The sequence below is a fragment of the Pantherophis guttatus genome, chromosome 6, assembly GCF_059756535.1.
Source record: "Pantherophis guttatus breed Tessera chromosome 6, ASM5975653v1, whole genome shotgun sequence".
Taxonomy (NCBI): Eukaryota; Metazoa; Chordata; class Lepidosauria; order Squamata; family Colubridae; genus Pantherophis; species Pantherophis guttatus.
The window spans coordinates 45,360,910-45,384,543 of NC_142068.1; the positions used below are offsets into that span (position 1 = coordinate 45,360,910).

General features: G+C 39.8%; 3 protein-coding genes across 8 annotated transcripts; 1 reads left to right on the forward strand and 2 right to left on the reverse strand.

The window, feature by feature from the left end:
- Positions 1–51: 51 nt before the first annotated feature.
- Positions 52–9,173, reverse strand: ZDHHC16 (zDHHC palmitoyltransferase 16). 6 transcript variants are annotated; one of them, XM_034439879.3, is made up of 12 exons: positions 9,046–9,124; positions 8,129–8,200; positions 6,206–6,458; positions 5,685–5,879; positions 5,068–5,159; positions 3,259–3,287; positions 2,821–2,954; positions 2,638–2,685; positions 2,077–2,162; positions 1,785–1,908; positions 1,088–1,158; positions 52–522 (listed from the first exon to the last, which is right to left on the reverse strand). In XM_034439879.3, exons 3-12 carry the CDS (start codon positions 6,440–6,442, stop codon positions 408–410), a joined length of 1,131 nt encoding a protein of 376 aa, XP_034295770.1. In that variant the 5' UTR covers positions 6,443–6,458; positions 8,129–8,200; positions 9,046–9,124; the 3' UTR covers positions 52–407. The 6 variants fall into 6 exon arrangements, with proteins under 6 accessions (XP_034295770.1, XP_034295768.1, XP_087728916.1 ...); XM_034439877.3 differs by lacking the exon at positions 8,129–8,200 and having other exon boundaries at positions 9,046–9,173; XM_087872790.1 differs by lacking the exon at positions 9,046–9,124 and having other exon boundaries at positions 8,129–8,251.
- A 13-nt stretch (positions 9,174–9,186) lies between these two features.
- EXOSC1 (exosome component 1) lies at positions 9,187–15,382 on the forward strand. The gene is made up of 8 exons (XM_034439883.2): positions 9,187–9,439; positions 10,953–11,068; positions 11,659–11,733; positions 12,268–12,356; positions 12,823–12,856; positions 13,590–13,640; positions 13,726–13,810; positions 14,508–15,382. Exons 1-8 carry the CDS (start codon positions 9,187–9,189, stop codon positions 14,612–14,614), a joined length of 810 nt encoding a protein of 269 aa, XP_034295774.2. The 3' UTR covers positions 14,615–15,382.
- A 340-nt stretch (positions 15,383–15,722) lies between these two features.
- PGAM1 (phosphoglycerate mutase 1) lies at positions 15,723–23,529 on the reverse strand. The gene is made up of 4 exons (XM_034439882.2): positions 20,072–23,529; positions 17,875–18,149; positions 16,730–16,910; positions 15,723–16,569 (listed from the first exon to the last, which is right to left on the reverse strand). The coding sequence occupies exons 1-4, from the start codon at positions 20,211–20,213 to the stop codon at positions 16,400–16,402; spliced, it is 768 nt and encodes a 255-aa protein (XP_034295773.1). The 5' UTR covers positions 20,214–23,529; the 3' UTR covers positions 15,723–16,399.
- Between the last annotated feature and the right edge of the window lie 105 nt (positions 23,530–23,634).

Genomic DNA, 23,634 nt, shown 5'->3' on the forward strand with positions numbered 1-23,634 from the left:
GTTTGTATTCAAATCTTTTCACTGCTCCTTTTCCCACTAAAGAGGAGATGATTGTTTATATATATTTATTTTTATGGTAAAAAATCTGTCCTTACAGGAAGAGCAACAAGACCTAATATGCCACATTCCTTGAGTTAGGGAAAGAACTAGTTGCCCCTTCTCAAAATCGACAATACTTTGCTCCAGCCCCATTGGACTATGTGCAAAACAAAACAGAGACAGGCAATAGATCCCCAACTGCAGCTGGAGGTTCTCCATTCTCCTGTGGGATGAGCAGTTCATTGCAGATATGCCACTGTGATGTTAGCTTGCCAGTTTAGGGACCGTGTCTTCTGTTATGCTTCCCAATGAAAGAAACCTGTGGTTTCAAGTCTTCCATTGGCTGGGACACTTTGTTCTTCATCCAATCAAATTGCCAAAAGAGGGGTCTTCTGTTGAGCAACATAAGGAGGAGTTTCCCAACTCAAGCCAGATCCATAAGGGGGATGTGGGGAAGGTAGTAGAACTCGAGTGATCCAGTGTCTGGGAAAAAAAGCAAGGCTTCAGTAAGAAATGTGTACAAGTAGTCCTCAATTTATGAGTGGTCACTTAATGACCGTTTGAAGTTATAATATATTCAAAAGTTACTTATGACCCATTGAAGTTATGGTTGCCATCCCACCCTGTGGTCACATGACCACATTTTGGTTGCTTGGCAACCAGCTCACATTTATACTGGGTTGCGGCATCCAGCTATTTTCCCCCATTTTCCGGCAAAAATAGATAAAATGGGTTCACACTTAATGACCACATGGTTTGCTTAAGGAACGTGGCGACTTGCTTGACCATCATAAAAAGTCATAAAATTAAGTCTGGTAATGTGGCACCTTGACTTTTGACCAAAATTTTGGTCCCAATTGTGGTTGTAAATCAAGAACTAGCTGTAACGCAGGAAGACATGGAAGTCTTTTTTAATATTGCTTCCGTTAGCATTTTCTAATTGCAGATACTTAGAATATATTATGAGTCTAAGTAATTCCAGTTATGATAATTTGTTTCCTCAATTGGAATGCTATTCTAATATATGTAGTACATGCACATCTGTTACCTGTGTCTTTCGACACCCAGGAAAACCTTCCAGTTGCCCAATGGACCAAAGCTGTATGGATTTCGAAATATCTAGAGCCAAGAGAAAAGGGGAATGAAACGCAAATTCAATTATTTTGATTCTAACTCAAGTATTCTTCCTCTATAGAGGAGAAAAGGTGTATATGTATTTCAGTGTGATTGGCAAGGACTTCAGATATTTAACAACAAAACTGCGTACAAGACATCTTTAAAATGTACAATAAAGAAAGCTCATGGTAATTGGCATTGAATTTTTGTGCTAGAAGTGTCAACCATAGTAAAAGAAAATGCTCTTGAAATAATTTTTTTGTCCTCAAAATTCCCTGAGCTTTACTTGATAAATTCTAAATTGCTAGTAAAGAAAGGCCTATAATTTATCTGTGATACACAGACCTTATAGGAGGAAAAAATCAGTTAAACCCTTTACTAGATGATGATAATGCATCTATAGAATCCTAAACGCATTAAAATAACCCAAATAAAGTAGCATAAAATTTAAAGCTATGATGAACTGCAGTGTAAAAAATGTCTTCCTAAAAGACAGAAAAGTTAAACAGGCAAATCTAAAAGATTTGTAGGTTTTAAAAGGCATGCTAGAAAGAACTTTTGGTCAGCAGCTGAGTGGGTCTGTCCCCCTTTTTCTTTCTCCCTTTTGGAAATTCAGCCTCTTCCCTTACCTTGCTCTTTTTCTGTAGCCTCTTTTTTTCTTTGCGGTTGATATGTCGTTCGATGCTGGTCTCGCCACGGGTGATGAGGGCTGAGTGCCAGAGCATGAGGGCACCCAATGCCAATGCTACTGAACTGAAAGTTTAAAAAACAAGGATGTCAAACTGTGCTGAGAGGATACTTGTAAAAATGAGTGGTGGAGCATCATGCAAACTCCAAGATTGACTTGGAAGCACTCTGAAAATTTCTTGAAGTAGCTTTTTTCCCTCCCAATACTTTTCACCAAAGAACTAGATCAGTTACCTGCAGAGGACCCAGGCGTACACTATGCTCTTGTGGAAAGCTCGCTGGCGGAAGGAAAAGGTGGGTGGTGGTGTCTGAGAGTAAGTCTGCAAGTAAGAGCAAATGTTGCCACAATTGGAAGTAAGAATGCAGGAAAGAGAAAGCAGTGGCCCAAGCCAGAAGTTGCCAAGGGCTTTCTAGGATGAACAAATGAAATGGAAAGCACAACAAGCAAGCCTGGTACATGTTTAAGACACAAAGACTATGGTCATGAGAGAGATGGGCAGAGCACTGGGACCCAGGACGCATTTTCCTTACTCCCGATTAGCATTTGTCTTTCAAAAGCAGACAAAACATCTGGTTTGGGAAATATTCCCTCTATGTATAGGGACAAAATGCCAGTTGAATGGTGTTCCATAGCTCCCTTATGAGGAAGAATGGAAGGAGTGTCTGCCCAGGAAATTAAAAGTGAATTGTTGTGACAATCACTTCTGTAGAATCAGAATGGAACTAAAATGGTAAACTCCCATTATATGCCCTGTCCTGTCCTTGACTTGAACAGCTGATGAGCAGATACACCACCTGATTGGCTGTCACGTGCAGTTTCTCCTTGTCAAGTAGTTTCATTTTCTATCGGATGGAAAAAAGGCCACCAGTTACCCTCATTTAATTCTTGGCCTATATGCACCCCTGCTGCATAGGGCAGCACTTCTGCAAGTTTCAAGGCCTTTCCCCTAAAGAAAACAGTCTGCCTCCTGTGCTCACCTCAATGGCAGCATAAGCTTCCCAGAACATGTCCCAGCCACTGATACTGCTGTAGATGCAGCCCATGGTCATGAAAAGCATGAAGGAGAAGAAATAGCGATGGTTGTAGTGTCCCACACAGTTGTTAAGCCATGCTGTCTCTTCAGGTTAAAGATCTTTAACTCCAGGGAGAAAGCCAACCTTTTCCCATTTACAACAGCCCAGCCCAACCTATGAACGCTGCTCACACAGCATTCTTTTGGACCTTCAATGTGAACCACTTGTATTAAAAAGAGAAGGCGTCAAACCTTTTCCTGATAAATCACTTGCTTTGGACAATTATTTTCAAGAGATTCCATTCTGTTTTGGGAACAGAATCACTTAAGATTTCTTCAACAAACAATCCACCTGAACCTGATCCTTTACCCTTAGTCCTATTACAGACCTGCAAAAGGATACGGCAGTGATGGTCCATCTTCAACACACACCTGTGGGAGGGAAACAGCATTAATTTTAATCACAGAAGGATTGTTGATATGCAGCATAACTATTAACAAAGGAACAGTTCAGCCATAGAGGTGAAAAACAAAATAAACCAGAGGCTGAGTTGCTTTTTACCCTTTAGTAGAGATTTAATGGACTATGAACATTATTTCCCAGTCTTGGGAATAATAATTAAGCTTGTGTGCTACCCTAATCTCAATAACTGATTAGCTCGTAACAATCAAGGAAATTATAATAAAATCAAGAAAAAGAAAGATAAAAAAATGACAAGTGTGATGGTCAGAGGTCTCATTCTGCCTGGGTAAAGAACCAGATCTTCATGGCTCTTCTAAAGACCCCAGCAGAATTGGGGTCATCCAAATCTCAGGGGGAACCTCTTCCAGAGTGCAGTTGCTGCTATCGAAAAGTCATCCTTCTCAGATCCCGAAAAACGATCTCAAAGAAATTAGGAACACACCAACTGCAGGATTGAACTAACCAGGCAGCAGTGATAGAACACAGCCAGTTGTTCAAGTAACACAGCCCTATGCCATGCATGCTTTATAGTTAACAACCAGCACCCTAAATTGCATCCAGAAGCAAACTGGAAATCAGTGCAGCTGGCATATTATGATTAATAACAAAGTGTATTGATTTTATTGATTACTTCATAATTATTAATATTAATATTAGAGAAGCTAATGTTAAATTTCTGTGCCCAAAGATAAGACTGTGTGTACTCTAAAGATGCATAATCACAAATAAAACATACAGTGTTAGTTGTTTGAAAAGGCTAACTTCTCATTTCTAAAAACTGAAAGCAAATGTTTGGTCTTTATTGCTTTAGGTGATGAAATTAAATATTTTTTAATTGCTGAAGAGTACAAAAAATTCAAATTCACCAAGAGGAAGAGAAATAGATTTAGATTTATAACTAGAATCTATTTGTAATCCCAGCGGTAGCAGAATTTATACAAGATCAATACATAGGAACCTATCAGGTTTGTGTAATTTTTTTCTCTTCTTACAAACAACCCTGCTTTATGTGTCAGTACAAATTTCACTTTGGAAAAAAAATTACCCTAAATTTTTATAATGCAGCTGAAACACAATATAGGGAACATTAGACTGTGCTGATGATGTTACCTAGCTGGATAATGAAATGTCTGCAAGAAAACACCCAAGCTCAGTGAGCACTCAGGACTCCACAATCCAACCCTGAGATACAAATACTCTCTTCTAAAATTAGACTTGTACTCACGCACAACAAAACAAAAGCCCACAGTTTATAGCCAGTCAGTCCTACTGTTGAGGAAATTACGAGATTAAAAAATGCCACCATTAACACTTCACTTCTACCTCAGAGAAACTTTGCACCATATAAATACATGCATTGGTGCTCACATATTATTCTAAGTCAATGATTTGAGCAGTTGATTAAAATATAGCAAGCAGGAATATACTGAAGGAAAACTAGCAATCAGAATGAAGACTAACAGATTCTTAAGAACTTCTGCTAGGCAAGAGTTGTATGCCTAATATTTCATGTTCACAGATTTGCAGATACAAACCTAATTAATAATTTTCATAATCTGACAGGAAACAGCAAGAAATGAAATTTGCAGAACCTCAGATGGGGTCACTGTATGCCTTGCAACAAAAGAGGCCAAGACTAGAGCTTTTCAAAGGTTTTCAAATAACAAGGATGACCCACCCCCAAAAAAGCACAGACGGCAGGGAAGAATAAAAGAAATGAAATACAGGTTTGACACGATGATGGCTCACCTGTTGCAAATGCTACAGTGGTGGGTCCGGGCAGGTTTGGGGGCAATACATTTCCTGCATATTGACACAGCAGCAAGATCATTCTTTGGGTGCTGTAGAAGGAAAAAGCAGTTTTTGAGGATGGTGGAACATTGCTTCTCAGACTTGGCTAAAATCAATTGTAAGTATTGTTTGAGTAGCAAAGATGTTGCCTTTTCATTCTTACCAAAGATAATGATCAGAAACTTTCTGGGGCAGTGCTTCTGAACCTTGGCATACTCTGGGTGGGGGGTGGGGGGGGTGTTGTTCACAGCATGTGAACAACTCCAGCTGGTTTTGGTCCATGACATTTCATAATAAAACGACTAGTGGTCGGGTTTCCACAACATATTTATCCATGGTTAACTGAGCCCAATGTTCTGGATTTACACAACACACTGAATCATAAATTAACCATATGGTTTGCAGAACACATAAGGCTGAAATGTGATTGGCTGGAAGATAGTTCAGTAAGTTGTGTGAACCCAGGAAGACAGAAAAAAGGCTGGAAACCACGCTGAGCAGCCCTGCTTATGAATGTAAAGAAATATTAAACACTAAAAGAAGTCCAAATATAAATATTAAAGCCTCAGTCCTACCTGTGGTGGATAACCAGGCTGAGTAGTGATAGCCATGTAGTAATGGAAAACAATCATGACAAGGTTCCAATGCCCATAGATAACATGCCAGAAGATCCAGGGAATGGGATAGGTCTGGAGAATCACGGGAAGGAGGCAAATGTACACTATGCCCACCACAGAAGTCGTCAATGTTATCACCAGACCCACAAACACCTGTTGAAGGGATAAAGGAATTTGAGCTAGCAAGACACTATATTCCAAGTCAGCCCTTTGGAAGAGAAAGGGTGTGTGGCAGATACATTCCCTTATTAAGCCCTTCTTGTTTTCTGGGAAGCCAAAATAGATAATAGTTAACAGATTTGATGAAGTCCTAATGCCACGTCGTCCTGCAACTTCAGTTCTTTTTTTAATCTCCTCGCTTTACTTAGCAATTTGAAATACCTATGTATGTAGCTTGAAAACTGGAGCTGTAACTTTATTAATACAGAAAATATCTCTCCTTAAGCTCCCAATTTTGTTTTGTTTTTCTAAGTACTCACCACTCCAAACCAACGAGTGACATGATCTACCAGCCAGTATATAGGCTCAAAGAGGGCATCAAGAGCTGTGTCACTATCAGCAAAAGAGTTGTAAAACAAAGAGCGCAAACAGAGATGTCCATATAGCCACAGTTGTTCCACTTGCTGGGTCAGCCAGAACCGGCGCCGCTGACCTATCCGCAAACACTTCAGGAAGAGACGCATGACAGCGGAATACATCCGCCGGCGACTCCTCATCCCTGCAGCTCAAAACCTGGGAAGAAAGGAGGAAGTGTCAGAAAGTATTTGACAGGGCTTGGTGAGGAAAATGTTTGCACCAGACATTCAGAGCACTGCTCTGGCACTGCTCCATCATCATCTTGTTAGGTAATGCCCCACTGTGAGTAGGTGGAGAAATCTTTGCAGCCATGGTTAGCATTGTGGCTGGGGAATCACTCACTTTGGATGTATCCAGTGCATCATTAATGGAAGAGTTATGCCCTCTTCCATAATACCAATGGGAATAATAACACAGTAATAAAGGTTGTGACTTTGCTGATGCTTCTGCTTACTTTCCTAGGCTGAAGAGCAAGATACCTTGTGTGACCACATGCATATTATATTCAAAATGCAGGAGGTGCTCAGAGCTTGCTCTACAATTGCCCGAAGAGCACATCTTTTATGATTATGTTTGGGTTTCTTTTTCCCCTGCATAACTGCAGAGAACCATAATAAAGGGAGAAAAAGGACTAACTCAGAAGGAACCAAAAATATATCAAATGGTGAGGATATTAGAGCTGATGAAACTGGCATGGTCTGGAATTGTAATCCAGGATTAGGCACCTCTCTGAGATATTGGACATCCGTTCTCCATAATCTCTAGCCAACACGAACATCATTTAAACTGCTAAGGAATAACTAGAATTTAGCCCAATACTTTTGAATAGGATACACTATATCGAACACTTCTAGATTTAAGGACAAGTAATATAGCTTGATTTTTTTCTAAAACATCATTGCTTTCATTCCTCATTCATGCTTTTATCTCTCTCTTTTCTAAATAACAATGTATTCCATAATCACTAATCCCTCTCAAAACTAATCTCTCCCTTGGCATCTCTGCCTCACTTGAGCCAATCATCCCACTTAGATTAGTCTATGGCCAACAAGGAAGGCCAAATGTTTAAAATATGACTTTTACCTGTTTGTAAAACTCCAGCATCAAGCAGCTGCTAATCAAAAAACAAGAAGGAACTTGAGCTGGATCAGCTCTGGAGAAAACTGATCTTGGCCAATTAATATTAAGTGAGAATGACCCTGGGAAGTCCTCTGTGGGAGCCAAAAGCATCCTGGTAAGGTGATGCTATGGCAGATTAAATTAAATTTTAGCCAATGTAAAATTAGACCTACATGTTTCTTTCTAAAACTGCAGCAACTGTTACTGGTTTTATGCCAACAAAATCTTAATATCTCTCTTCTCCCATTTTATTTCAAATAAGAGTTCTGCTATAGTCAATAGAAAGCATGTTATTTATTCTTAATGTTATCCCTGCATATGGAGTGGAATTCTTTCTTTGGTATTGAGGAACCTCATTCAGAAGTTTGATGATAATTCACCAAGTGCAGGAGTGTGGCTTCCTGTTAAGTTTCAGAAACAACCAAACAAATTATGTGGAAAGCTTTGCAAAATCAACCTGAAAATTATAAACAATAAAGATCTACTATCCTGAAAAATCTAAACCAGTCTGCTTGCATTCCATCATTGCCTCAAATTCTCTGGTCTTCCACTACCAATTTTAAATACAATAATGCCCTCCTCCAAGTATTAAAAGAGGACCCACCCTTTGTAAAGAGACAATATGACTACACAGATTATGACTGCACAGATTAAGCAGGGATATCAGTTTCTCACACAAAAATATTTCACAAGGAGTCAAGAATTACCTGAATCCACTTCATTTGGCAGCTGTGGGAAGTGTAATATTGTAGCACAGTTCTTGTCCAAAATATTATGCACTAAAAAGCAATGTTGTCAGATCGTTGTATAATCGCTGTATAATATTCACAAAGAACAGATCTCAATTACCGGTAGTTTTCTTGGGGTAGAAAATTTAGAGGGAAGATCAGAAGACCCTGGTAATTCTTGCAGGACAAAATGCTTACATTAATTCATTAAGCACGAGTAGGCTACAGAAAAAAATAATGTAAGCATATACTGAATATTTACTAACACACTTAAGTATTTTGTCTTCCCGTCATTGTCTTTTGCCAATCAAATTTACACCAAGACACCCACGAGGTAACGGAACCCACGAAGCAGAGCCAATGGACCGCTTTCTAAAGGTTGTAATACTTGGAAGTTGAACAAGGTGTGCTCGGGCTGTAACTCCGCCTCTGTGCAAAGCTCAGCTACTTAGGCACACATATGACTTTGGCAATAAAAATCTCAGATGGGGAAGGAGAAAGAAAGGAATTGTCGCATCTATTCATCGGAATCTTTGGAGAAGGCCAAGGCTTAAAAAAATAGAAGCACGTCTGCTTCTGCCAATCGTCCTTTTAAGACGCGAGAAAACAAAAGCATCCTGAAGAGGTCTTGCCCGCATGCATTTCAAAGAGGAGGCTAGGCAATTCTTCGGCCAATGAAGGAGACTTCATCCCCGCTTCGTTTCACAGCAACAAGCAACATCAACGCCAAGAGGAAGGGGACGATCAGAGACTTGAGCAAGAAGGCTAAGCCCTAAACAGCAATGCAGGAACTTCTGGAGGAGCCAGCCGGGGAAACCCAAAGACGCAGAAAAACGCCGTTTATCAACATCAACATCACTGTAAAATCGGTTTCCTTCCAACTCTTTCACGCTTACCTGGAGCTGCCATTTTTGGGGCTCAATCAACCCCGCTCTATAGACCTCTCCTCGACAATTGCAGCCTTCCCGGCATCATTTTTTTTTTTCCTCCTCCTTATCCTTATTCGCACATGCGCGACTACACGTTGGCTAAGCTAAATGAAACTACACTTCCCGTCATTCAAAGCGCTTCAAGGGCCATTCTTTTCCGCCGGCCTCCTAGTTACAGTTACTCTGCTGCAACATCCGAGGTTCGGTCGTGGGCTGCTATTCAGAAGAACGCGTGCTTGGAGGAAGTCATGTGAGCGTGGAATCGCCCAATGGAAATTCCAGCCACCCGCGGGGAAGAGGCGGCCTAGCGCCAAGTCCTTTCCGTCGCCCGGCATGGCTTCTGCGCGCTACTGTGTTCCTGGTGGGTGACCGGGAGAGGGCGGGATGGGAGCCGCTCTAAGAGGGACCGTTCCTGGCTTGAGCGCTAATTTCCTGGGCTCAGCTCCAGAGAGCCTTGTGGGTAAAATGTCTGGCATTCGGTTCAGCCCCAAAGCGAGAAGAGGCTGAATTTGGGGGTTCTGTGAGTTGGTTTGTAGGACACGGATGGCCGTGATCATAGGATTTGTTCGGCGTCGGTTTTAGTTCATAGAATATTAGTTCATAGAATATATCTACGAATGTAACTGGAAGGGATCTGATACAGATAGATCATCCAGACCAACCTTCTGTTCAATAGAGGATTCCTCTATTTTCCCCAACAAATGGTCATTCGACCTTGTCTAGCAAAATAACATTTCACGGTTCTAATCTAGGCAGAACATTATGCATTTTATCGGTCCTCACCATCTCATCTAGCAGTGGTTTAGATAGATGCTTCGGAAAAGCTTTCAACCAGAGCAGCTTGCATGCTTGGATTTTCAAAAAACCTTTACAGTTCTTCAAAGGCTGTTGAATAAAATTAGCAGCCATGGAATAAGGACCTATTTCTACAGGATTGCAAATTACTTAAAAAATTAGAAATAAATTGGATTTTTTTTCTATGAAGGGAAGTAAGTGAATTCTCCAAGATCCCACGCGAGAACCAGTGCTTTTAAGCTTAACCATTAATAATCTTAAACATAAGTACAGAGCTGCCCAAGTTTACAGGTGATACTAAAATACTTAGGATAGTTGAAACCAAAACTGATTATGAAAACCTCCAGAAGTATCTGTTTAAAATTGGTGAATAATCAAGTGTGATTCAATTTAAATCACTTTTAGGCAAAATACCATAACTGTACCTATACAAGAAAGAAATCCCAATTGACACTAATTTTGGAATCACAGTGGATAACTCAGTGAAGATATTAACTCTTTAGAACTGACAAAATAAAGCATTTTTCTACATACTGCGAAATTATTTTGTGGAATTAATTACTGGATGTGACAAAAATAATTTATTTGGATGTTTTAATGGGATTAGATAAATTCATGGATGACATCAGTCAAAGGCTTTCAGTCTTGAGATGTATTGTCACCTCCCGATTAGGGATTACGTGCCTATAGGTATAATACCATCGATTTGAAAACATTTCAGAGATTTCTCCTTGGTCATGGTGAGAAACAAACTGTTGGATTAACCCTTGGCCTGATCCAGTTGGTTTTTTCTTGTGTTTTTATGTTTTTCTTTACTCATTTATTCTATCTATGGTATCTATTTTTGTTGCACATAAACTCATGCACGTGTCACAGAGGAAGTTCTAGTGAGAGTAATCAGACATGAGTATTTAGAACAAGTGTCAAACTCACATCGTCAGGTGACGTGACGTATCGCGACTTTTTCCTTCACTAAAACGGGTGGCCCACGGGCTGCAAGTTTGACACTCCTGATTAAGAACATGAGAAGATGTGGCAGTAGGAAAATAAGATGTTTTGGCTTGTGTTCTATTTCACAGGAGAGCGACTCTGCAGTTTAGAGGAAGGAACCTCTGGGAATGGTACCTACACACGCCATGGTTCCATCTTTGCCTCTTTGGCTGGTTGTTTCATAAAGAAAAGTGAGAATGGCATGGTGAGAATCAAGTATTTCTGCATTCTTAACTTCTCAGTTGTGTCTGGGATTTCAGTTGTAAGTCGTGCACCCATGTCAGTGGACCTGATTTTATTACAGCAGTCATTAAGCTAATCATGTAATTGTAAGTCCAAATCACATGTTTGTTAAATGAATCATGCGGTTATAAGTCTGAATCCAGAAACAGCAAAAGATACTGGAAACCAGAAAAATTTAACATTGCAAATTGTGATCACATGAGTGCAGGACACTGCAACCAGTTGTAAATTTGATCCTGTTGCCAAGTGCACAAAATGAAGTCACATGACGGGTGGGGGGGAGAATGCAACATTTTACAATAGCCAAAAGTATTTTATGGGTTGTAAAGCACCCTTTCCAAGTCCATTATAATTTATGAAACATCATTAAACAAGGACTGCATGTAGCAGTGTGTGCTATGGATAAGTGGGAGGGATAATGATAAGGATTCCGTGCCTTGAATGACTTGACATACTGGCAATCCAGAAAGGGTTGGACTTCAACCTATCTCTTGGTGATAGCTCAATACCCAATGCATGGTTGAATCATGCTGGTTTTGCACCTCCCTACAGCTTCCGGTAATCACTGTGATGAGAGATGTGGAATCTCAGCTACTGCCTGATGTGGGAGCCACAGTGACCTGCAAGGTAGCCTCAGCAGATCTACCTAATAATTTCATTGTTATTTTTAATCCAGGTATTAGTGTCAAGAAAATAAAAGGTAATACAAATAGATAGAATGCTATATTTACTCATAAGTGAAGAGTAGGATTTTTTCCGTGCAGATCATTCATCTTTGGAAGCTCATGTTAGATTTGCTAATAGTGTGATGAATGAAGCAAATTAGGTTTTTGTCTAATCTCTCTCTGAATGGGATCATTTCCCCTACAATAAAGTAAGTATGTGAAACCTAGATCCCAATTATAATCATAATATATTGCCAGTGTTGTGTCTGCATTTATTTTTTACATGTTTTTTTAGTTGTTTAATCCCTGCATTCAATATTTAGCAGGCCCACTGTGATGTTGCAGAAAGAGAAATATATATATCCCAGCTTGGAGATTAGTTTGGTTATTTTCACTATGTAGAACTCTGAAGTATTATCAATTATAATCCTGAAGTTATAAGAGAGAACAAATTGTTACTAAAAGTTGCTTTCTCTCTTCCTCTTTTCCTCTTCAGGTTTGCAGTATTAATTCTCGTTTTGCCAAGGTGCATATTTTGTATGTTGGTTCTACACCATTAAAATCCCCATTCCGTGGAACAATACGGTATGAAGAAAACTTGTCTTTTGAAGGTGGCATTAGAATAAGCCAACTACAGTATGTTAATACTCCATCTCATTCTCATTATTGATGTTTGAGTGATAATGAGAATTGGAAATATTTTTGGTTCTAAAGCTCTGCTGATTATAATCTTTTCATATAATTAGCTAATTCTTCTTTCTAAATTACATTATTACACCAACTATGTTTTTTTTACTTATTTATTTATTAAATTTATTGGTGCTCACCTTACCACAAGGGTAACTCTGGGTGGTTTACAATATTAGAAGATAAAATATTACAAAGCCTATATACAGTACAAATATAAACACTCCACTATAACTAAAAGTTGGAAAAGGAGGGAGTAGGATGCATGGGAAGGGGAGATAAAGTCACTTGTTCTGTAAGATTAGTTGAAGAGGTAACAGAAGAAAATGGCAAAATTATTATTTCATCTTCTCTTCCATTATAGGAGAGAAGATATCCGAGCTACAGAAAAAGACAAGGTCAGATGGTTTTATATTTGGTTATATCAAATGAAGCATGTTTGTTTTTTTTACATTAATGTGTATGAACATACAGAAATGTTCAATCATTTTATTCCACATGTATTGGTATAGTTTTCAGGCAATGGCTAAAACTTGCTAGGAACAAAAATTAATGCAGTTGCGTATCTGGGGTAGTGATTTGATTCCTAAGGTAAGAATATAGGTGGTTAACAACCACTCATTCAGCAACCATCTAAATTTATAGTGGCATTGAACAAGCAATACTTTATGACCAGTCCTCAAAGTCATAGTCATGATCTGGTCACTTGGCAAATGGCCTGGATTTCAGACCATTGATCGTGATTTGCAACCATCCCTGCTGGTTTCCCCTAAGCAAAGTCAATGGGGAAGCTGGCAGGAAGCCTGGATCACATGAGGTCCTGGCTTAACCACCCACAATAATTTGCTTAATGACAATAACTGGAGACTTCTGGGAATTTCATTGGTAAAGAGTGTGGTCACATGACATTGCGCTTTACTTTGCTTAGCAATGGAAATTCCAGTCCCAATTATTGTGGTTAAGCGAGGGCCACCTGTATCTTACTTCAGATTTTTTTTTTAAATGTCATAATTATTTCAAACTTCTGTATCCAAGTTTCATTGCTCTATTTGCCAGAGACATTTGTCCCTTGAAATTGTCCTCGCATTTTGACATTTGCTTTCTCTTTCTTCCTACTTTATGTTTTGACAGATAGAGGTTTACAAGAGTTTCCGCCCAGGAGATATTGTTTTGGCCAAAGTTGTATCCTTTTTCTGTTACCTTTATGCTTGCTTTTCTGATTTTTTGTGGAGATTTCCAGACATTTTCCCTTAACCTGTGGGATTAGATCTCTTTAGGAGATGCACAATCAAATTATTTGCTGACCACAGCAGAAAATGAACTGGGAGTAGTGGTGGCTCATAGTGAAGCAGGTAAGAACAATTATCTTCTGAATAAATTGAAAAAACTGTAGCTTAAATGTGATTTTGTAGGAAATATCAGACATGCCATGTCACTATGTCTAAATGGGAAAATCTAGAATCATATCCAGTCCACATAAATAGCTGTTTTTCAGTATTAAGATGAAAGCTATGCATCATGGGAGAGTAATTTTGAACTGGAATTAGAGTCTTCAACTTACGACCACAACTGAGCACAAAAGTTATGTTAAGTGAGAATTTATTAAGTGAGTTTGCTCCATTTTACTACTTTTCTGGCCATATTTGTTAAGTGAATCACTTAGTAACAGATGTTTAAGTGAATTTGGTTTCCCCATTGACTTTGCTCATCAGAAGGGCGCAAGAGGATCACATGACTCCAGGATGCTGCAACCATCTTAAATCTGAGTCAGTTGTCAGGCATCCGAATGTAAATCATGTATCTGATCATAGGGATGCTGCAATGGTCCTAAGTGTGAAAAATGTTCATAAATCATTTTTTTCAGTGCTGGTGTAACTTTGAACAGTCATTAAATGAATTGCTGTGAATCAAGGACTACCTGTACTGAATTTAAAGATAGGCAGGTTGTGACAACATCAGAAATTGCAGGGTAATTTTCAAAGCAAATGACTTTCTTTTTTCCCCAAGAGGGTATATCTATATAAATATTGACTTTTTTTTAAATTTCAGGTTTACAGATGGTGCCAATCAGCTGGTGTGAAATGCAGTGTCCCAGTACACATGGCAAGGAACTGCGCAAAGTAGCCCGGGTTCAGCCTCAATTTCTGCAGACATAGTGAAAAATGCATACACCAAAACATACGACTGGTAGCAAAAAAGATTAATCCTAGGAGAAGAACCAGAGGAACTTGAAAGAAAAAAAAAGAAAAAGCAACTTCAAGAATGCAGCAGAGCACTTTTTAGTGAAGGACATCATGATTACAACTTTTTACTTTCAATTTTGTAACCTAATTTTATTGTTTTGTAATTCAGAAAACTTCCTACTCTGATTTCTGCCTTCAACTGAAGCAGCTAAACTCTGCTTTAGCAAAGCAAAAGGACAACAAGAAAACAATCCATAAAGACTGTTGGGCTGCCTGCATTTTTCCCTTATAAATTACAAGTCATTGGCCTGTCCAGGAAGTAAGCCTAAATCAATATCCATTTCTCTTCAAATATACTTTAATTGAAAGCCCTTTTGAATCTCAAATTGTCTCAGTGTCGCAACAAAAGATGGGATAAAAACTAGGAACTTGATGAAAAAAATGTTAAAATTATATTTTGTCTTAGATTTAATTTAATATTTTGGGGAGAAGTAGACTTTCCTGCCAAACTACTGAGGCAATCTATACAGTGGCACTCAGTCAATCTCTGGCATATAAAATTATGCAACTCTGCATCTTTTGACAGTATATATGATAGCGAGATATGCAGTCTCAAATTCAGCATCCTTCCAGTGCTCAAACTTTGGAATTGTTTCCTGGAATGAATACAAAACACATATTCTTGACCATGATTTTTTTTTTCAATAAAATCCCACGTCAAAAATGTTTTCTTCCACCTAACCATGTCCTTGTATTTCCTGTACATATTTTCTTATTTTTGACATCACCTGCGATGCACAATATTTTTCAGTCAAAGTGTTGTGTACAGCCTTGGAGTGGCATTTGAGGAACCACACAAATGAATCCCCCCCCCCCTATATTTATTCTGGTCTTGTTTTTTGGGAGTGTGGCCTCTGACATGTATAATCATGCATCCTGGTTTGAGTATCTCACACACATATGCACGAGATTTGTTTCACTTAAAATTGGCAACCCAGGTGATGTTCTTCACTGGAATAGTTACATATTTCTTAATACTATATTAATAAGCCACTTTTACAAGTAATACAGACACAGCAGCTATTGCACATAATTCCTTTATTTTACTGAGACTAGGGCAAATTCAGCCATTGTACAGTGAAATTAGCTCTAGTGTAAATCTGCCATCCATAAGGCAGAGACAACCACACAGACTATGGGGTAGAAAAGCAACGTGATGATACACAGTATCAGGGTTTACTGGCACTACACAAAGGTATTGGATCACAGGTGGAAATTCCAGAGTGGGAGCTAGTCCTAGTCTCACCCTTCCTACATTCAGAAGGCAATGAAATAAGAATTGGCTTTTCATCTAGCTTAAATGAAATGGTGTGTTGCTTATGCAAAATTTAAAAAAAAAACGTAATTAAAAAATGGTCCTTGCAACTGTCCTGAAAGGCAAAACCAAATGAAGCAATACTTGACTAACTGGAGTTCTCACATAAAGACAGCAAAGGTTCCCTTGAGAAAACCTTGGTCTCTTCTTCATTTCAGCAGCACTGAATTTCATTGCTTTGGAATTTGTTTCTGTCAGTAACCCTGCTGATCTATGGTCCACACCTCTAAAATATCTAGCCAGATCCTGCTGGAGAAATGTGAATGTTGAAGGATAAGCCATGGCTCTCATAAACTTCACCATCTCTGGCTCTTCAGCCCTGTCCCTTGAGGCATGTGCTAGGAAGGGGAAAGGGGTTATACTACTGATTACTTTGCCTGCCCTCATTTCTTAACTTTGCCCTGAGCTGCCACAGCTTCCATAGCTTTGCGGACAGTCTCCTCATCTCCCAGGAATTGCATTGGCTTGATAGGCTTCAAATTTTTGTCCAGCTCATAGACTATTGGTATTCCAGTGGGCAGATTGAGTTCCATGATTGCTGCCTCAGACATTCCTGCAAAGAATAACATACATGAAAATATATGAAAAGGTAAAAAGCTTGATTGTATTATCCCATTCAGGACCAATTACCAAAGAACTTTGGTTCAACTAACTTTTTAGACTGAGTCAGGCTTAATCAGTTTTTGTTCCCAAGTTACAAACAGAATACTCACCTTCTAGATGTTTCACAATGCCTCGGAGACTGTTACCATGGGCTGCAATGAGCACTCGCTTGCCTTCCTTGATCTGAGGAACAATTTCTTCATTCCAGAAAGGCAGTGCCCGGGCAATAGTATCTTTCAAACTCTCACATGTAGGTAGCTGATCTTCAGTAAGGTCAGCATAGCGGCGATCCTAGAGAAGGAAAGGCAGCGGCAACTTAATCACAGAGATTGATTCGTGTTTTCTCAAGACTTGCTATAGATTGCTGTACTTCATTTCAAAAAATGCTTTAGAAAAATTGTGCCTGAAGCTATCTGCTTGCTTGATACGTTAGGCACTTAAGTGCTTGTATAGGCTATTGTAATTTTTTTGTAATTCCTGCTCAATGACATTTTTAGATCTGTGCTATTGCCAGCCATATATTAGGCAATGAATAATTTTAAGGTCTCTAATGAAGTTTTAAAACATTAAATTACGCCTTAACTTTTTACCATCTTCAAGCACTGAAAAACTGCCTTCAGTATCATTCACTCATTATTGGATTCATACCTAAACTTATCTGGATTGGTTGCCTCTTTAGTAGCTCTATTCACAGTTTAACTCTACTATGTAGCTTCTTGGTGAACTAGTCTTTAAATATTTAAAAGAGTATCCTACATTAATTATATTACCACAGTACATAAAAACCTATTACAGTTTAAAACGGCATGTGAGGCCAATGCTCTAGCTATTTCTTAATCCATTAACAAATATTGCATAGGTGGAAAATTCTGCCAGTTTAAGAATAGCCTTGACTGTTCCCATCCATAGAATACAAACATTCATGAAAGACCAATGTCAATGATTAATTGCATAAAAGCAATCTGTATTCTAAAATTCTGCTCAAAAAAACCACAGCAATGTGGTTCTGATTGAACCACAGCAATCCCACATGGCTGCCCAAAACAGTGGGCCAGTGAGAATATTGTATGAATAGAGGTCAAACGAGATAAAAGTGAACTACAATGGAACTATTGTTTGAGTCAGAAATCAAAAAAGCAAAAAGCAAATGAAATTACACAGTAATTATATCCTAATCCCAGCATGACAATTACTTTAAAATAACCTCAAAGAAACAGCCATTTCCATCAGATTAATAATTAGTACTTCATCTTACCTTGCTAATGGTGCTATAGAAAGGGTGATCAGGCTCCATTGGAGGTGGAGGGATGTCAAAGGAACGCCTCCATATCTTGACCTGGGCTTCACCATGTTTAGCAGCTGTCTCAGCCTTGTTAAGGCCTGTTAGACCACCATAATGCCTTTCATTAAGACGCCAGGTCCTCACTACTGGTAACCACATTTGGTCAAGAATATCCAGCACAGTCCAGAGGGTCCGGATGGCCCTCTTCTGCACAGATGTGAAGCAGATGTCAAACTCATATTTAGCATCTGGAAGAGCCCAGAAAGAATACTGTAACTCATTTATCTTTACCACAATTATTGCTGACATACAGTTAATCCATTTCCCTATATGAAAAATAATTTTGCAAAAGATAAAAGAATATAAAAAATCTCACAACAAAAGATGATGCTAATGTCCTATAACTAAATATCTTGGGAGAGAGGCGGTTTTAACAGTATTTATAGATCTTCATAATCATCTTGTACTCCTTTGTTTCCTATTGCTCTAAAGTGCACAAAAATTTGATAGTGCAATAATGCAAACTAATGCCATGGTGGAGAAAGTAACAGTTGTGCAACACAGAAGAATGAATGAAAACATACAAGCATGAATAATACTTGCCAGAATCTCCTAAAATGAAAGGTGTAATTTTAAAAAATAACTTATTTATACAGTACAACATGCACACATCAACAATATTAGAACTGTTGAATGAACTTTTTATTCCTTGGATACTATAACACTGATTTCAAATAATCTTGCTTTAAATAGTATTCCTAGGAAAAGGTCAAACTTACAATTTACATTCTATTCAGATGGGCTCTCAAGTCCATCAACAAATTAAAAATATAATTTTAATATTCACATCTTTAATGCATTAACAAAAACTTTCTACAGATTTTATAATTGGCTGGAGAGAAATCAGATGAAACTTTGGAGAGATTGCACAGCTGTGGATAATGCAAAGTTGTCTTCATCCTCTGAGGACTTGGGCTCTCTTTCAGGTTTTAAGGTAAATAAACTAAAGAGCGGGATTAGGCTGTTTCTTGAATCTGCAGAGGTTACAGGTCTTAAATGTTTCCTGCCCCTCACCACCCGACTTCCTGCATTGAGCACAAACTTCTCCTTTCTCTGTTGCAGTACTGAATGACTCAGCTTCTACTACATTTCCTTAACAAATTATCACCCAATTGCCAATGCATCTAGACAGTCTCACTGCTGGATGCTTTCCTTGGAAATAAGTAAGGTATCATTGTGCCCTCAGGGGCAGATGGAAAAATAACGTAACTCGAGGAGACTGCCAAACATGCACAGCTTGGGAGGGAGAGGAACTCTTTAAAAAAAAAAAAGCCACCTATTCAAATTAAAACGTCCCTTTTTTAATGCAGAATAGGGCATTTTTTTAAACAATCAGAACAGTTTCTTCTGTTATCCTGGCGTTGAATGTCAGGTAGCCATAGCAAAATCACCAAAGGGCTCGGTGCTTGGCAAAGGGATTGCCGGAATGACTGAACTCCGAAAGGGGAAAAGGACCGGGATCCGGCTAGTGGGAGACTCCTCCCTTTCGCCTCCGGCAGGAAGGCCATCTCTCGCGTTCCTCCGCCGAGAGGGACGAGGCTGATCGCACGTGCCCAGGCAAAAATCACGGTCTTTTGTCCTCTAAGCAAGTTCCGGCGGTCGCAGCAGAACCTGCGGGCGCCCCGGGACCATTTTAACTAAAACGCCCATCCTAAACTACTTCGGTCTCCCATTCGCCACTCTTAGCGTTGGATAAGGGAGCATCTTTGCTTTCGAAGGCCAATTTTACGCAAAAAAACCCAAACCCAATTTCCATCTAATTCAATGACACTGGGGACACACGGGTGGGAGTATGAATTACCTTCCAAGGCAAACACTGACCCCGCGGAGAGGGTCTTTTTTTTTTTAAATCCACATCAGGTGGTTAAAATCAAAAGAATTCTCCATCCCCCGTTATTACAAGCTGCATTTATGACCTTTATAAAACAGTCCACAATTATCCACCTACCCCAGCCCACCCATTTCAGGAAAATCAGTCCCTCCGTTACTTCCCCCCCACTCCCGTCCCAATTTTCTCGGAGTGAAAAATGAGCAGAGGCGGCCCGGACAGCCGAACATCAGCGTCCCCGTCGCTCCCTCCATCCTGCCCGCTTTCCTCCCGCATCTTCACCTTTCAGCGCTTCGCCGCCGCGCCGCGCTTCTTCCTGCCCGGCTGGGCTCAAATCCGCATCGTACCAGCCACTGAAGCGATTCTCTAGGTTCCAGGCGCTCTCCCCGTGCCGAACCAAGACGAGCCTGTACGCAGCCGCCATGCTCTGAATGGAAGAGACCGAACCGGAGGGCGACGCAAGAAAATCAAGCTTCCTCTCACTCCCCCAACCAAGGAGACTCTTTACCGGCTAGTGCGCATGTGCCGAAAGTGGAGCCTCCTCTGTCTGTAGGACGCAGGCGTTCCCGCAATCTTCCAATCTGTAGACTCGCGCGGATTGTAGGCTACCCAGATTGCGGGTTAATTTGGGTGACTCCCACTTAATAAGGGAGGGGAAGAAGGTACTTCGTTAAATTTACTCTCGATGCCGTGCTTGTGGGCCAGGCACAGAAAGAGCTATTTGCATTATTGTCGTTAAGACTATAAAATGCGTTTAGGAGGTATAGCCGCGTATCATCCGTCCCTCTCATTCATTGCTCGTGAAGCGTATGTAAAAAATGGCGTGGCGTCAGCTGATGAGCCGCGATTGTCTCATTTTGCTCTGAAAATTTCCTAAGGGATCGGAATGAACCACACAGGCAGAAATAATAAAAGATCGGAGCAACAGAGCATCCTATAGAGTGGTGAATGTCAGCTACATAAAATCCATATGTTGCAAAAAAAAAAAAATAGCCATCAAAGGTTATAAGAGACAACAAATCTATTTTAACTTTGATCAAATAAACCAAGTTTATATTCCTTCCTTTTATGTCTAACAATTTTGGTCTGTAGTATCCTCATACCCTGAAACTTGATTTCTTTTTATTTTTAATTTGTCCCTCCTCGCAAGCTTCTTTAAAGCCTTATCAAGAAGCCTCTTTTGCAAATTCAAATAGGAAAATTATCCAAATCACTTTCTGCATAATCAAATATAATCAGCTGTAGGAAGTTAGCACCCACTCTTTCCTGGAAGAGTGAAATATTTTAGGAAATACGAAAAAGGCAGAATATTATATTTCCCTGGGATAAGCATGTTTTGAAGCAGCTCCCATCTTCCTGCCCCCACCCTTTGTCAATGGGCCATTAAGGCTTGGGCCAGTCTATTCTACATAACAAAGATCTACCTCCTTCAGGCAGAGCCGTAGTGGGAATTGCCAAAGATCCAACAAAGATAGGATTAGCCCTCTACACAATAGCAACAGAAACTCACCACATGTGACCTGGGAAGCACATGTGACCATCAGCCAGCAAGGCTACCTAAGACCCCCAGCTCCTGGGAGTCTGACAACCAATCAGGATACTTTTTCGGGGCCCCAAGAAATGCAGAGCCAGAGAGAGCATAAAAACCCGAAGATTTACTGTATCCCCCCACTTTTCTGTTCAGGAACTCAAGCCATGTGATCCTGTCCACCATTAAACCATCTTTCCAAGCAGTCTCCATGTTTCCAGTGTCTTTTTCCCCACTTGGAGCAGAACCTAGAAGGAGATTTCTTCCAACACAGCGATTGGACTTCTGTAACATGCTCTACATGGGACTGCCCTGAAGACCATTCTGAAGCTCCAACTGGTGCAGAATGCAGTTGGTAAATAGTACAGATACCCTTGACTTACGATTGTTTAATTACCATTTAAACTAGGCATTGAAAATATAACTTATGACCATTTTTCACACTTTCATCTGCTGCAGCATACCCATGGTCGTGTGATTAAAACTTTTGCAGTGTTCCAGGTCATATGATCCCCTTTTGTGACCTTCTAACAAGCAAAGTCAATGGGGAAGCCGGATTCACTTAACAATCATATTACTAACTTAACTGCAGTAATTCACTTACCAATTGTGCCAAGTAGAACTCACTTAACAACTGTCAAGCTTAGCAAACATATTTTGGGCCCAATTGTGGTCGTAAATTGAGGACTACCTGTAAAAAGTGCCAGATATATATAAGATAAGCTCACTTCACAATGGGGGAGAAGGCATCCCCTTCTCCTGGAGCCCATTAAAACGCGGAGCATCGGCTGCAGCCAGGCAGGGCTAGTGTCTCGAGGTGGAGAGAACGTCTCCCCAAGCGATCGAGGTGTGAGCAGCATCAAGAAGCGCCGGAAGAAGCGCCCGCAAGATGAGAGGCAAGTACAGGGACGCTTCCCTCCCGCTCTGGAATATGGAGCGAGTCTTCATCCCTGCCATCACCCGTATCCTTCTCAGGCGAGTAGTGACTGGGAGGGGAGGGTGAAGGGTGGGGCCAGCCAGCCAGCAGGGAGCCACAGCAGGAGGACAAAAGAACCGCATGCAGCTCAGGAGCCGCACGTTGCCAACACCCGACCTAGTTGGACAGGTAGAGACTCTTGAAAAAAGGCAATCCTGAGGTACCCCAGTTCCAAGCCATGTAGAAATTTATAGGTAACAATCAGCACCTTGAATTGAACCTAGCAACAGAATGCTAACCTGTACAGCTTATGCAGGAGTGGCTAAATTGCTAACTGGCCAAATATCTTGATTTTGTGTATGCTGAATTGGATGTTTTTAATTTTTTTTTTTTGTTGGCTATACTGTTTTTATTGTTTAAAATGTTGTTTAATATTTTAATTATAAGCCACCCAGAGTCACTGACTAAAGTAGGTGGCCATAGAAATTGAACAAATTAATAAATAATTCAGATCACTGCACCGATGACCTCCTCTGCATATATATTTCAATGTAGTTACTAGGAATCAAGGTTCATGTGACAGCATCATTAAGTTTTTAGTATTATCACTGTCTGCAGGCAATGGCAAACATTTAAATTTAATGGCACAGAAATAGGACTTGTTGTTTTTTAAAAAAATGATTATATCCACCACTCAGAAAAATAGGGTTAGTCCTATTAGAGTCAAGATGATCATCTTATATATTCATACTGAGTAATGGAACTCAGTGATTGTTTTTATTATGCTTAGTCAGCCAGATGTTTAGACTGGATTTGACATTTTTATTTACTTATCTAGTCCTTCCCAAGGACCTGGGATAGGCAGATGATGTTGTTTGATGGTATTAAAGGTTATTATTAATATTACCATCAGAGAGAAGTGTTTTGGGGATTCTCTTGAATATCAAAATAAATTATTTGCCTGACTTTAAATACAGTACTGTGTCCCTTTAAGTTTCCCCAAAAAACCCTTTGGGAGAAAAATTTTGGTTCCCCCCCCTCCCTTCAATCACCTTTCCAGACAATTATTACAACCTTGCATATCCCTCAGAACTTCACATCTGCATATTAGCAATGCTACCTTGGTTGTGTTCTTAAGACAAATTCTATTCCGAACAGCCAACGTAGATGTGGAATCAATCAGAAAACTTCAGAATTCTGCTGTGTTAAGATTTCAAAAAAAATTGAGAAAAAATAAGCTTCTTCCCCTGCCTGTTTTATTTACATCTGTGTGGATGGACTTCATCTCCCAGAATCTCTTAAATTACTTTAAAATGTGTGGACTTCAACTTCCAGAATTCCTCAGCAACAATGCTGGCTGGAGAATTCTGGGAATTGAAGTCCACAATCTTAAAATTGCTA